At 34.5% G+C, this 15803-nt stretch overlaps 1 protein-coding gene across 1 annotated transcript in view; it reads right to left on the reverse strand.

Moving 5' to 3' along the window:
* Nucleotides 1–15803, reverse strand: part of LOC129276530 (type-1 angiotensin II receptor-associated protein-like) — a 31005-nt gene that overhangs the window by 13842 nt on the left and 1360 nt on the right. Inside the window, exons 2-3 of the mRNA XM_064109142.1 lie at nucleotides 11543–11577; nucleotides 8051–8162 (exon numbers count right to left, since the gene is read on the reverse strand). Of these exons, the coding sequence (XP_063965212.1) occupies nucleotides 8051–8162; nucleotides 11543–11577 (147 nt within the window). The remainder of the gene's footprint in view (nucleotides 1–8050; nucleotides 8163–11542; nucleotides 11578–15803) is intronic.

Here is a 15803-nt window from a genome sequence, read left to right on the forward strand (position 1 = left end):
TGAGAAGTGAAACTCATTTCCTTGTTCATTTTCAATTTTCCACCTGGAATAGGCTCTGGGAATTAAATATCAGACTCAGTTTTATCAGCAATTGCTATGTGATACAGTGTAATTAAGACGTTCAACCGTCACTGCACACTGCATATAATATGCATACATACTGATAAATACATACACACATATGCTGCATATATGCCACTGATATACTTCAATGCTGATTTGCATGGATGTGCGCTATGCATTATGACTTTCCATAATTAATCTGATGATAGATAGCCTTGGATAATGCCTGCCATATTATACATTTCAGCCTTGATATTAGAGGTGAAAATAAGCAAATTGTGATTATGTGATTATCACAATATTGGCGATTACTCTCCCACCTACGTAGAAAAGGCGGGGGCAAGAAGCAGGGGGCAAGGACGGCAACCTATTATTGGAGTCTATGGACGTATCTATTGAATTATGATTGTTTTGGTTTGATTTGGAAATATAAGTATAACTTGTTATCAACCTTGCACACCTTATCAAAGTATTCAGCGGTGAAAATGGCTTATCATACTAGCTTTGTTTAAAAAGTATATTGTCATTTGTGGAAATGATTATTTACATTGAATAACAATACAGGCGCGATAGCTCAGTCAGTATAGAGCGGGGGTTCCGGTGACCCAGGTTCGATTCCCATTCACTTGGTGTGCTAATTTGGTAAGGCATTAATCCTCATTACCAGGCCCCTTGGACAGGACCTTAAGCCGTAGGTCCTCTGGTTGCTTGCTTACAAACATTCATGCTTTCTTAGCAATCAGGTAAAAAAGTCAACACCATTTACCATAAAGTGTATTTTGAGAGGTTAAAATGGCTTATTCAAAGCTTTGATTAAACAAATATATTACACAAAATGAAAAAAAATCCATCTGATTCTATTACAGAACAGGGGCATATTGCTGGTTTCTTACAATAAACCACATCCATTTCCTTGGCAATTTTATTCTTACTATAAACCTCTGTAAACCAGAGGTATGCTGTCTACGAGTTAAGACATCATATGAAATAGTTTTCAAGGAACTGATATTAACATTCATATTTTCTTTATTGCATATTAAGCATTAATTTAAGGTGACTAGGTCAAATAATGGTGATGTTTATGGTATAGGTACAAGGGGTAGCACAGTTTCACTTCATCTCCCTCAACTCACCCCCCTCTCTTCCTTTTTGTTATATTCTATTTTTTGAAAACTTGGAAATCATAGGAAAGTACTCCCTGCACCCCCCCCCCCCCCCGTGTTTCACTACCCCTAGACATAGGTACATTCAGTTACAATCATAACTTTATGCAAATTATGACTGAATAGTATAAAAGCCCATTTTGTAGTCTCGGTGCTTTTCAATCATACTAGCAATATCAATGTTGCTTCACATATTTATGGTCTAGTCTCATTTTACAAATTTCCCCTAATTTAAATCAAATCATTTGAAAATTGAAATACACTCAGTTTGATACTTTGTCGCTTCATATTCCAGTCGTTCATAAAGGCACGCATTGTTGTGCAAGAGCTATATGAAGCTGTTGTAAGGTCTGCAGAGCAAGACTAACTTTCTTGTATTTTTACTGACTGAGGTGAGAAATACGTCAAGAAGTCGGGTCATGAATCATTGACTTTCCCAGCCCCCTTCACCCACGCCTCTTCTCATTAATTATTTACAATTGTTTCAAGAAAGCTGTTGACTTTTAAGGAAAATATCACATAAACTATATATTTAATGTGTATTTATAGGCATCTTAACTACTGTTAATTTATGAGCATTAACCGCTTACACATTAACTTAGACTGTCAGAAATGTTTGAGTATGAAATATTTTTGTAGTATTGCTGTTTTCACCAGTATACTCTTATCTGGATGATATATCAACTTGAAGATAGATATCAACAATGCTTTTAATGTAATAAATCAGTACTTTTCAGGTGTGGTGCTCAAAATCAAATGGACATTTTTTTGTGATTGAATTATTTTCATTTATATTTTCTGTTTCAGAAACTTATTATTAACATGACCATGGTAATAAAACATGTATAAATTTATAGCATTATAGACATTGAATACAAAATTAAGTGCTCAATACTTTAGAATCAGATTTTATAATTACTATTATTATCAATATCATTATTGATACAATTACAATTTAGATTACAATCACTATCTCCAGTAGCTTTAATTATGATGATTATCATTATCATTATTACCTAATGATTTGTGTGAAAACTGCAAAATAGAATGTAAGGTTTCCACATGGCAACTCCTCCACTATACAAATGCTATTAACAAAAAAGTTTAAACAACTACTGTTTAAACTTTTAAACATGTTGTTTCTTTTTTTTTTAAAGCAAGTATTATTTTATCCAAGTCCTTTAGAAGAGCATCTGAGAGACATTATTCATAATGTGATATGCGCTATACAAGAACTGTATATTATTATTATTACGTTGTTTGAAAAAGCTTAAACAATTTTTTGAGAGTTTAAACAATAGTTGTTGAAGTGATGGTCATGCTTACAAATTTAAAGGTCAAGTCCACCCCAGGAAAATGCTAACTTGAATAAATAGAGAAAAATCTAACTAGCATAGTGCTGAAAATTTCATCTAAATCGGATGTAAAATAAGAAAGTTATGACATTTTAAAGTTTCGCTTATTTTTCACAAAACAGTTATATGCACAACTTGGTGAGTAAGTCGATGATGTCCATCACTCACTTTTTCTTTTGTTTTTTATTGTTTGAAATATACAATATTTCATTTTTTATAGATTTGACAATAAGGACCAACTTGGCTGAACCATATAGTATTGAACAATGCTAATTCCACATGTTCAGAGAGGAATTAATCGTTGTATCACTTGACAATGAGGAGAATATTAGAATATTTTATATTTCATATAATAAAATACAAAAGAAATTGTGAGTGGATGACGTCATAGTCTCCTCATTTGCATACCAGCCAGGATGTGCACATAACTGTTTTGTGAAATTAAGCGAGACTTTAAAATGTCATAACTTTCTTATTTTACATCCGATGAAATTTTCAGTGTTATGCTTGTTGGATTTTTCTCTTTTTATTCAAATCAACTTTTTGTTGGGGTGGACTTGTCCTTTAAACAGCATTTTTACAGTGTATCACCCTGCTTTTATTGCTTTATTTTTAATCCTTTTGATCTTCCCAAATGATGGTTGGAAATAAGGAATGGCCCCAGGTAGCTACATTCTTGCCTAATTGTTCATGCTTTTCTTACTTTCCTACAATTTCTTACAATCTTGATATGGTGGTGTAGTGGTAGAGCGCCCGCCCCATGAACGGGAGGTCATGGGTTCATACCAAAGACTTTTAAAAATGGGACCTTCTGCCTTCTTGTCAGGCGCGCTCGACGTATGAGAATAGAGAAGGGTGATAATAAAATATTGTTATACAGGGCCCACTGGAAAAACAGCTTGCAACTGAGAGTGGCTACCCTGGGTAAATAAGAGTTATTATTATTATTCTTTCCCTCCATCAGTAAATCCATTGAGATTTTATCTATTTAATAATTATCTTCCTTCCACACGAATTCCCCTTGACCTTCACTTTCAGTTTTCTTTTCTACTTCTTGCAAATTTGCCATATGTTTGCTAAAAGTAAACAAACCTTAATACTGCCCCCTGCTCATCGTAGCTGACCATTGCCATGGTATCCATACATTCCTTATATCTTAATTTAAGTCGGTGAGTAAGTGTTTAGTAATGTTGAGTAGTTCCGGTGAAAGTTCGAACCGATCATTCGATCACCTGTTAAAGATGTCCCAGTAATATACAGAATATCACTGCACCGTTCAAGGCCAAAGTTATGACAGAATTCACAGAGTCTTGCTCAATATAGGCAGTTCGCTATCAGCCCGAGTTTGATCAATCTCAAAATTCTAGCCAAATTATTCCTCTTAAGGAGTTTGATCTCAAGACTAAAGAAAAAAAATTCATTCTAAACATGTGCTCATAGTCACATAATCACATTTCAGCTTGATATACCAGCCTACCTTCTGTACTTAGGTTTAATCCAAACTCTGGTCTAAATTGTAGTTTAAAGATAAATACCAGTTGTGGTAACGATCTCAAAATGAGTTCCAACAGAATCCACTAAAATTACCACTCAAGTGTTTGAATGTATAAATAAAACATACATGTAAGTGCCAAGCAGCTCTGGAAGAATATGCGCAATTGCTAAGAAATGAGCAAAAATAAGCACGAAATTCCATCAAATGTCAGGTATTTTTCCAAGCAATATCAATACACTGTCCCACATATGCTTTTCTGTGTTTGGTGATCATCAGTTTTTAGCTAAGATTTCATGATTTCACAAAGACAAGTTTACATTAATCATAAAATGTACCAGATCTAGATATATATGATAATATGGTGACAATTAACATTGATTTAAAAGACTTTCTCATGAAATAATAATTGTTTGCTGCAACTACTTTGTTTTACCTTTAACTATGGGTAGCCACGTACAATACAAATTTTTTAAGTGTACAGGATCAATTTATCAGCTCATTTCTCATTCAAATAAATGAGTGTCTTAGAATAATGATTAAATAGTTTATTTACCATTATAAGCATTGGGAAAGAGCACAGTTAATGTAAGAAATACATACGATGTAAACAAACTTTTGACAATTTCAGTTTTTCATTGTTTTAGTACAAAATCAGACCATTGCTTAAACGAAATTGGACTTTGGAATACAGGCCAATGAGCGTAAACTGCAGTCGTAATGTAATGAGTAGAATGGCAAATTATTGACTAATGATTATTACATCCTTCCTGGAGTCACATGACACCAGAATAATTTTGAAATTGAGATAGGAGGGTCTTGAGTTTGGGGCTTCTTGCACTCTGCAAGGTTGTTATCAATGTGTGATATCCTAAATGAGATCTATGTCATGATTAACATTCTTGGATTAATGTTGTATTTCAAGGAAAAATATCAGTTTTGGCCATGTTCAAGATTCAGTAGGATTATTTCAGAGCGCATTCACACTGGAAAAAACTTCTCTCCTTTCATTTTATAGGGAGGGGGGGGGGGTTCACAAGTAGTTATGTCAGATTTTAAATTTTAGTGCCACCATGTATGCGCATGATATGTTGGTGACACAACATTTGCTCCTGCCACAATTGCTCTGGTCTGAATAACTCAGAGGGCATAGGGTTTAATAGTTAGGATTGTAATAGAGTTTTTGGTTCAGAATAATGTAAAGATAATGATTTATAGGGTTTATTTAGAATTGGAGGTTAAACGTTTTGTGTTTGGCTTAATGTGTAGATTTTCTGTCAGAGCAATTGTCGCTGGAGCAAATATCATGGAACTGATATGTAACGCGCAGTCTCAGTGATTAATACGGAGTAGAACACTTCCCATAAGCTTGATCTGACCTAGATGCAACTGGAATTTAAATGTGATTTTCATTCACACATAAATCTTTGTGAAATAACTGCAAGATTATCAGTGAATTCAGCTGTGTCCAAATTTAGGCTACTTGTGATTTTGGTTCAACTCAACACTTGCAGCTCAACCTGACAGAGAAAGCGTGTATCTGCATTGTTTAACCAAAAATGTGATTAGTCGCATGACTATCATTGTCAGCTTCAATATTTGCAAGATGGTTTATAAATTCACTTATGATAGTTTTACTGAAAGTTTTGTGGCAAATTTTGAAGTATGCCTAATTTACAGCTAGAATGATCAAATTTACATGTATAATTTACAAATGAAAAGAAAACCCAACCCAAAACAATTGCAGAGTCAAAAACACTTGCAGAGTCGCAGACACTTGCAGAGTCGCAAACGTTTTGCCAGTCTGAACCCATGTCACCCATCCCATAAGTCTAAGACACATAATATTTTTCTTCATCAAGTACTTTCGATTTGGAAAAGGAAAGAAACATGATTCTATCCAACATAAGTCATCCATTAACTGAAATTAATCTTGAGTATTCATGGGGTTTCTCCTTTCTAAATCTTTGAATGTGATTCCAATGTATCCAATTGCTTCTACATTAAGACTTCAATGACAAATGTACATTCTTATGTCAAAGATTCATTGCTCAATAATAAAATCTAAAATGAATTACTACCATAAACCGTTACTTGCAGTCAGTAGACAAAGTGAAAAGGTATACCTCTTGCAACAATCACTGAATAATTATTCACAGAAAAAACACTTTTATGGTATACTATGTCCATTGACCCAAAATGACCTTTGACCATGATCATGTGACCTAAGACATGTGCAAAACAATCATTCATACATGATTACCCTCATGTCGATGTTTCACAGGCTAGATCCATAAACTTTTTAAGTTATGATGCCAATTCAACACATACTCCCAACATGGCCAGAGTTCATTGATCTTTATTATGACCTTTGATCTTGGCCATGTTCCTGACACACACACAGGGTATTCAGGGATGCATTGCTGCTCTTATGTCCAAGTTTCATGAACTAGATCCATAAAATTTCAAAGTTAGGATGAAAATTCCTCAAAAACCACCAACATGGCCAAAGTTCATTGACCTTAAAGTGACCTTTGACCTTCATCATGTGACCTGAAACTCAGACAGGATCTTCAGTGATACACTATAACCCTTAAGTCTAAGTTTTATGAACTTGGTCCATACACTTTCTAAGTTATGATGACATTTCTAAAAATTAACCTTGGTTAAGATTTCAAAGTTGATGACGCCCCCATCGCCGCCGTTGGAAAAGCGGCGCCTATAGTCTCGCTCTTCTATGCAGGCGAGACAAAAATGAAAAGTGAATATTTGATACTTGAATAACAGCATTCCTATTAAAGGGATGATCCAGGCTGGAGACATATAGAGTAAAATTCACAAAGCAAAATGCTGGAAATTTCATCAAAATCAGACAAAAAATAACGAAGTTATTTCATTTTAAACATTTGCATTATTCCGGTGAAACAGTTCTAGGCATGTCTTTATGAATATTCATTAAGTGGGCTGATGATGTCATATCCCCACTTGTTCTTTTGTATTTTATTATATGAAATAAGGTTCATTCAAAAATTTTCTACCAAGAACTAAAATAATTGGATTGACAACTGATTAAGTGCATTAGTTATTTGTTGCCGCAACTTATTTCATCATAATGGAGACACATCATTTACAAATTTATGAAAAAATGAAAGATTTATTATTTCATGTAATAACATAAGAAAAAGAAATGTGGGGATGTGACATCATCAGCCCACCTAATGAATTTTCATGACGATGTGCATATAATTGTTTTCACAAAATATTGATAAACTTAAAAATTCAATAATTTCGTTATTTGTTATCCGATTTTGATGAAATTTTCAGCATTTTGCTCTGTGAATTTTACTCTATTTATTTAGAAATAAATATTTTCAGCCCGGACCATCCCTTTAACAAATGTTAAACTGATTTCCACCTCACTAGTTTCCACTAAACTAGCTTGAGAAAGTAGATGAGAACGGCTCTCATAACACTCTCTGGCAATGCAGGCGTTATTGCAATAAAAAGCAATGGACAAATACCCTCTCTCGATAATTCAGGCATCTTTATCGCCACAAGAGGCAATGAACTATATCTAAATGGGGATGGGTAGAATAAGCAAAAGGAGATGACATTACATTCTCGCAACAAGACAAACCTTCGGTTGTGGCATGCCTTTAAAATGGGAAGTTCACTCTGACGATATGTTCTAATAAAAGCAGAAAAATTACGTGAAAATGTTGGTAAAGGTTTGATGAAAATCCATCAAAGAATGAGAGTTAAGAACTTCCAAAGTTTTGATTTTGTGACATCACAAATCAGCAGCCCCTCTACTTGTATATTCCATTTATTACAATGGAAAATGATGAATATAAATAATATTTCTTTCGATTTTTTGAGAAAGTTTCATATTACACGATATATGATTTCTTTTGCTTTAATCAAAACCAACTTGTCAAGAGTGAATTTCTTCTTTAATAATATCTCTGCCGGCTTACCATAAATACACTCTCTGGCGATTCGGGCATCATAATTGCCATAAGGCCTGTGATCAAGATAATAGAGTTCATGTACACGTAACCAGAGTCGATCCATCCCCCCATGGAAGCCCTGAAATCAAGAAAAATATAAAACAAATACTGTCTGGTAAACATATCAATGTTGACATATTTCAAAATAATGTTAACACATAAAATTTCAAAATAAACCTCTTTTTTGCGTTGGTGTAATCTCAGTTGAAATTTTGCAAATTAATATTTCTTTCAACTAAGACTGTTTCTGTTATGATTTCCGATTTCCAATGTTTGCAAGTGTTTTCTTTGCAACTATTTCTTTTATTTGATTAAAGCTCAATGAATAGGCCCTATTGAGAGAGAATTTAAAGAAAAATAAATATACAGGAGCAGCTATTTTGAAGGACCTACTAAAGTGCAAGCATTGTAATTTAAAGATTTGGGGTGGGTAGGGGTGAGACAACTCTCTCCAAAGGCTGCTGTACAACATTCAAAGTTTGAGGGAGAGGGGGATCCACCCCCCCCCCCTGAGCACTCCCCATAATGCCTCAGATCAACCATACTGATCAACTGATGATGAAGATGCAAGTTACATGTAGCTGCTCTGCAATTCACACCTATGAGAGGTTCAATGTGCACTGCATTGAAACATTAGCTACGTGAGAATGCATGTGGGTTTATATACATGTACAATTAGTGATATATCTCTTAAAGACCCTGACCGGTGTAAAAACAATCATATATCAAAATAAAGGTAATGATTCATACAATACGAATATACCAAAAATATTATATATATCTCCTTCCAATAGTTAAAAATATTAAATAAAAATCAAAGAAACTGCTCCTCCAAAGTACGCTTCGATTGAGCACCCCCACGTCGCCTGGAAATGATGACGTCACGTTGTGTCAGGAGGGTTGTGATTCCATAGGTTTGTGTACAAAAGCATTGGGTATTTTCTTCCATTTCCATGTTATGAATCCATTTTTTTTTTCGTTTTCAGATGAAAATGGCACTCAAAATTATTCACTGTTCAAATTGTTGTAAACCTACAACTATTCACTACCTTTTTTGTGATTTCTTTGTTTGGCTCTTATTGGGCCTAAATTGCTATGTCAGGAAAAGTTGTTATATAATCTAAATGCAGATAGAATTGAAATCTGCGCCAAATAAGCAGAAAATAAAATATGGCAAAAACTAGTTCAAAACTGCAGATTTCATAAATTCAAGCTTGTGGGTAAAAATATATGTGATATCCCTCTGTGATAGAAGTGAAGAGAATGAAATGCGTTATCTGGAAAGCAAAAAAATCACCCAGTTTTTTTGTGTACAAACCTATGGAATCACGACGCTTCTTACACAACGTGACGTCACGGTCTCGAGGCAGGTGAAAAGCACAATAAAGCCTATTTTCTAAGCGGGGTTCGAAACCCGATAATTGGAATATTCTTAAGCAAAATACTCAGCTGGGAAGCGGGGAAAATGCATAAAGCATACCTTGGTGTATTTAGTAGCTTATAAGCTTTCGATTGGTATATAATTTATCAATTTCATTTTCGGGTCCGGTCTGGATCTTTAAAGGACAAGTTCACCCCAACAAAAAGTTGATTTGAAAAAAAAAAAATCTAACAAGCATAACACTGAAAATCTCATCCAAATCGGATGTAAAATTAGAAAGTTATGACATTTTAAAGTTTCGCTTAATTTCACAAAACAGTATTATGCACATCCTGGTCAGTATGCAAATGAGGAGACTGATGACATCATCCACTTACTATTTCTTTTGTATTTTATTGTATGAAATATAAAATATTCTAATTTTCTCCTCATTGTCAAGTGAAAAAACAATTAATTACTCCCTGAACAGGTGGAATTAGCACTGTTTGACACTATAAGGTTCACTCAAGTTGGTCATTGTCAAATCTCTAAAAAATGAAATATTGTATATTTCAAATAATATAAAACAAAAGAAATAGTAAGGGACATCATCGACTGTCTCATTGCATTTCATTGAGTTGTGCATATCACTGTTTTGTAAAAAAAATAGGCGAAACTTTAAAATTTCATAACTTTCTTATTTCACAATCGATTTTTGGATGAAATTTTCAGCATTATGCTGGTTTGATTTTTCTCTATCCATTCAAATCAACATTTTTCTGAGGTGGACTTGACCTTTAACAATACAGCACAGGTGAATTCATGTTTGACAAATAAATATTTCATTCATGTTTGACAAATACTTTCTGCAGTGTTATCCCAACATGGAATTTAATCAAAATATTTACCTGGGATAAAATCTTGAACATTTTCTCATGAAAGTATAATTACATCTTTTCAAACATAATATATCCAACCACGAACAAAAAACAGTACATGGTGCTATCAATTTACAGCTATCACAAACACCATATTGTCATTACTGTTATAAGAATCTTTTTTTTTTCTTCAAATGTTCAGCTTGATAAGAAGGCTTTCTTTCCATAACATTTCATGAAGCTGTTTTGAGATTAATGAGACAAACATGCTTCTACAATATTCAAAGTTCCCAAGGTACACCACCTGACCTGCAATGAACATTGGTTTAACTTAAAGGGGTACTTCAGGCTGAAAATAACATGATTTGACTCAATCAAACAAAACACTGAAAACATCATCAAAATCGAACAAGGAATTAATTAAGTTATTACATTTCTAAGTTTTGCATTATTTCCATGAAACAGTTCTATGTATGGCTCTGAGCTAAATTGGAAGCTCTAATTCTTTATAGCCTATAGATAGGAAAACAAAACCTTTGGAACAAGATAGCTTGTGTGAAAACAGAAAAATCAAAGAAACATATCAACAAATTTTTTTAGAAAAATCAGACAAGTAATGAGAAAGTTATAAGCATTTGATTACTAATGCTATGGGGATCCTCCCACTGGCAATGCAACAAAGATGTGTGATGTCACTTGTGAATATCTCTCCCATTATTTTTGAATATATTTCACTTTATAATTTGCCTCTTTTCTCACATCTATCAGTAGATCATGTATTCTTATACAGAAGGGCATGTAATATATATTTTCAAAGAATACATTATGGTTAAACAGTTTGTATCACCATATGAAAGAGCAAAAAGAGACCTTTTTGGGGGATATTTTATAGTCCATCGAATGAATACCCTCTAGCGATTATTTCAGTCCGCAATAATGAACCTATTTAGTATGAAAGGGAAAGTTGTTCACATGTGACATCACACATCTTTGTCACATTGCCAATAGGAGGATCTGGATAGCATTAGTGATTGCAAAATTCAAACACTCATAACTTTATCATTATTTTTCAAATTTTCTCAAACTTTCTTTGCTTTTATTCTTTGATTATTCTGTTTCCACACAAGCCCACTTGTTCCAAAGGTTTAATGCCCCTTTAATATTCAGGAGACAATCCCCCCCCCCCACATGACACTGAACTATGTGAAAGACTATACTTACCATACTGTTAAAACAAATTGGACTCCAACCACCACCTGTAAAATGATAATAAAGAAACAAAAACAACATAATTACAATTTGAATCATTATTTTTTTGTCTCTATAACTCTGTTTATTTCAATTTAAATACAAGGACCATATACTGTGTGTGGAGTTTTTAAAAATACGTAGCATGTTTTTTCTCTCCTTCCCACTCTTCTTTTCTTTCCTTTAATTTATGATTTTATAATCTTATCATCGGATTGTCCTTGATATCTTTGGCGTTAGGCAATCCCTCCATATTCAGGTTTACATATATGTTTTGTTTCTTTAGTTGTTGTTCTTTGTATTTTTCAGTTTTTTTATCGTGTTAATTTTAATGTAAATTTATCATTTTTGAATAACTTGTTTATTTTTTTTATTGTGTTCTTACATCATTCATTTGAATATGGAAATAAATAAAATAAAATATTTTTTACTATACCCTTTTGTAAGGTACATCTTTACAGTTTAAATTCTTTGGTGCCTCATTTTTCATTGTAGTATCCGTTTCTTGAAATCATGTTGAATATTGTGCATATGTAAACGATTGAAATATTTGCCAACAGTTATTTGTTCATCGTTGTTTTGTTGCATTGTAATTTATTTTTCCATTTTGATATCAGGGAGAAATAAAACCACACTTGAACTTGGCCTTCAAATCCTAACCTTGATCAACCCTACAGACTCAGTATGCATTCATTGCAAATGCAATTCACAAACATACATGTACATGTATACTGTAATACAATCACAATCTCATTTCTATCAATGCAATATCTGAATACTGTCGACGGAATTAAAACTTTTACTTGAAATTCATACTGTAACTCAAGCCAAGATAAGAACATCAGGGCATGGCATGTGACTATCACTTGGCCTTCTATAGTTCCATGAAATGTGGGCAGTAAGTAGGGGTGGATCCAGGATTTTCCAAAAGAGGGGGGGGGGGAATTTCAGATGAAAATTTGACAAGCCCCCCCCCAAAAAAAAGGCTTTCACCTAAAATTGAAGGTCATTTTGTCTGCAGACAATTTGAAAAGCAAAAAAAAAAAGAAGACAGAAAGAAAAAAAAAATCCTCACTTTCAAAAGGGGGGGGGGGGCACACTTGGGTAAAAAACTGCAAATTTTGATTATGGCTCTCAAAAGGGGGGGCATGAGCTGGATGTGCCCCCCCCCCCCCATCTGCCAGTGGCAGTTAGACATTCCATAGAAACTCTGAGTGTAAATTCCATGTGAAGGTGAAATTAAATTATGATTTTGATTAAATATCAATTGTATTTCAATATAATATATCACAATATTTCTTTCACACACTGAATGTTTCTTAACCTTTACAGGGGAAGCTGACCCTGTCTTGTGCCGACAAAAAAGTTTGCTGTAAAAATAGAAGAAAATATATTAAAAAATATTGGTGAAAGTTTGAGGAAAATCCATCAAAGATTTAAACAAGTTTAATTTTTTATGTGTGATGTCACGAGCAGCTTTCCATGTATCGTGAATTTACAAAAAATCAATGAAATTTGAAATATCATTTTCTGAAAAAATTGTATTAATGGTTTTTATTGTACTTACAGTATATCAACTGACAAATCATTTCACACCTACTCCTAAAAGAAAAAATATTTTAGTCATCATGAACCATTAAAAAAAATGAAATTCATGCATTTTATATTGTATAACATATGGGGCAGCTGCTTGTATATGACGTCACAAATCAATAACTTAAATTCTAATACATTTTCTTAATTTTATATGGATATTTCTCAAACATTCACTCATGTTTTTATTATTTTTCTGATGTTTTTACAACAAATTTTTCATCAGGGTGAACGTACCCTAATAGAGAAAGCACAAGGGGGGGGGGGTCTGGTTGGTGATCCGGAGTTGGGGTGGGTGGGGGTGGTGGTGTTTCCCAGCTATTGTAAAATTTGTTCAGCAGCCAATGGAAAATGAAGACCAATGATGACCCCCCCCCCCCCTTTCCCGGGCCTCCGAACATCACAAAGGCACAGAGAAAGATGAAGCGTGCGATACAATGTAAACATAAACACAATTTTGACATTTTTGGCTTCGTACAATTTTAGCACTGACTTTATACCATGTAGTCTATATCTAAACCCGACATATACAGGCCTTTGTGCCCTTGGTAAAGGCCAATGTCAGCTGTGTTTCACGCCTTGTAAGTGAGTATCCCAGTATGTCAGCACTACTTTTCATCTGTTCTGGATCCTTGTCTAGGTCCAAATTTGTTTAGGAAGCCGGATATCAAGACTTTCAAGGTTCACTTAAATTTTCAGGTTTTTATACTAGTTAAATATAACCAAAGTAGGTGAGAGGGGGGTAGTAGAAGAATAGGGGGAAAGTACGGTTTGCAGTCTTACATGTATTCCAACCAAACAACAAGTGGATTTGAAAGTATAGGGAAAATGAAATATGTATAAAAACTGGAGATTAAAATCAGGTGTAAAATGAGGAATGCTATGTCATCAGAGTTTCATTTAATTTCACAAAACAGAACTATGCAAAAAAGCAGTATAGAATTTGGGGAACCAATGACATCATGCACTCATTCAATCCTTTTGGGGGGCTTCTTATCACAAGAAATATTGAATATCCCCATTTTTCTGCATTGATTAATAAATGGTTCATATCTGCCATTCAAATTCCAAACTATCACTTCAAGCCTTCTCCTTCAGATTTGATACATAATTCTCAGTCTCCAAAAGTTATTCAAAACCTAGCTTTCATTCAGTGTATTCATAAACTGGGAAATTGCCAGCTAAGCCGGGGAAATCGCATCACTTAGTAGTAAATCAACTGTTGACAAGTATTATTGAATTTTCACTTATGATCCGATTTGAGCACTGCACATGTCAATACTTTTAGGAATGAAGGCAATAGTGTTTTGTTAACAGTGGGTTACAATGTACGATATGTGGACCGGGGAGGGGGGTCCAGGAATCTCTTTTTTAAGTTATTATCATGGGCCGTGGAACGTTTTCAAAGTGGGGGGGGGGGGGGCTGATCATGCAAAAAATCACAATCATATGGTCATTTTTATATTTTTGTACACGGTTTTGGAAAATTGGGGGACTCAAGCCCCACAAGCCAAACCCCCCCCCCTTCTGTGGCCCCTGATTATCGCCCGCAAACAGCTGGAATATGGTCCAGAATACATCATTCATCACAAAAGTCCCCCCCCCCAAAAAAAAAAATGTAGATGTTAACTAACGCTACTGTCAAAAATACCTTTACGAACACCGTACAAATGATTTCATACTTATTGCTTGGTATAAACATCTTTTCGAACGGTCAGTGTTCGTAGAGGTATTTGTGACCGTAGCATCACCAACATTCTTACTGAAAACACAAATCATCATATTGTCAATCATGCTCCTGACCATAACAATCTCAAATGCATGCAGTCAACTTAAACATGAGCACTTCAAATGTCATTTATAAAGTAATTCATAACTGTGCACAATTTTCTGAATCAAACCTCTATTTGGTTAGATAACAAGTCCTAACTTATGTTACCTATCATATTTTGGTGACAGATGGCCGGGGGGGGGGGGGGGGGGGCAAACAGAACAGATAATTCAGTGGATCTTGTATTGGGCCAAGCCTGATATTATATCGGTGAATCATCCCCGTGACCCCCCCCCCATTTTCAAAATTATGGTACTTCTATAGAATAAAATAGGAAAAATAATTCCCAACAGTGTACTTGAATTCTCTTAATCAATCTGTAGTACACTTAATAAGTGAGTTTGACACTTGGTGGAAGTTGGTACCCTAGCTACAACTAGTAGATCATTGTCACACATATACGAGCCGATATGTCTACATCTAGCTGAAATTGAAGGAAATATCAATTACACTCGGCCATTTACTCTAATTGTCACCCTGCGCTCTGAACTTCAAGTCAGGAGCCAGTTTGATGAAACAATTATCTTTAAAGAACATAGCCTTGTGCCGTGGCTGAGTGGTCCAAAGCGCCTGACTATACATACATGAAAAGTCCGGGGTTCAATTCCCTGGCCGTGGCACCTATGCTCGTGATCAAGGGCCACGCATTTAATCGACAATGTTCTTTTATTCTGCATTCAAATAAATGAAAATGCTATAAGCATTCTTGGTGACTAGGTGTGTACTTGTGTTAAAATATTTAATCGATTGAGAACTCGGACCTTGAAAAGATTTAAAACACGGTCCTTGGAGGGGGTGGTGTTGCACCAA

Source organism: Lytechinus pictus, chromosome 14, assembly GCF_037042905.1.
Source record: "Lytechinus pictus isolate F3 Inbred chromosome 14, Lp3.0, whole genome shotgun sequence".
In the NCBI taxonomy this organism is placed as follows: Eukaryota; Metazoa; Echinodermata; class Echinoidea; order Temnopleuroida; family Toxopneustidae; genus Lytechinus; species Lytechinus pictus.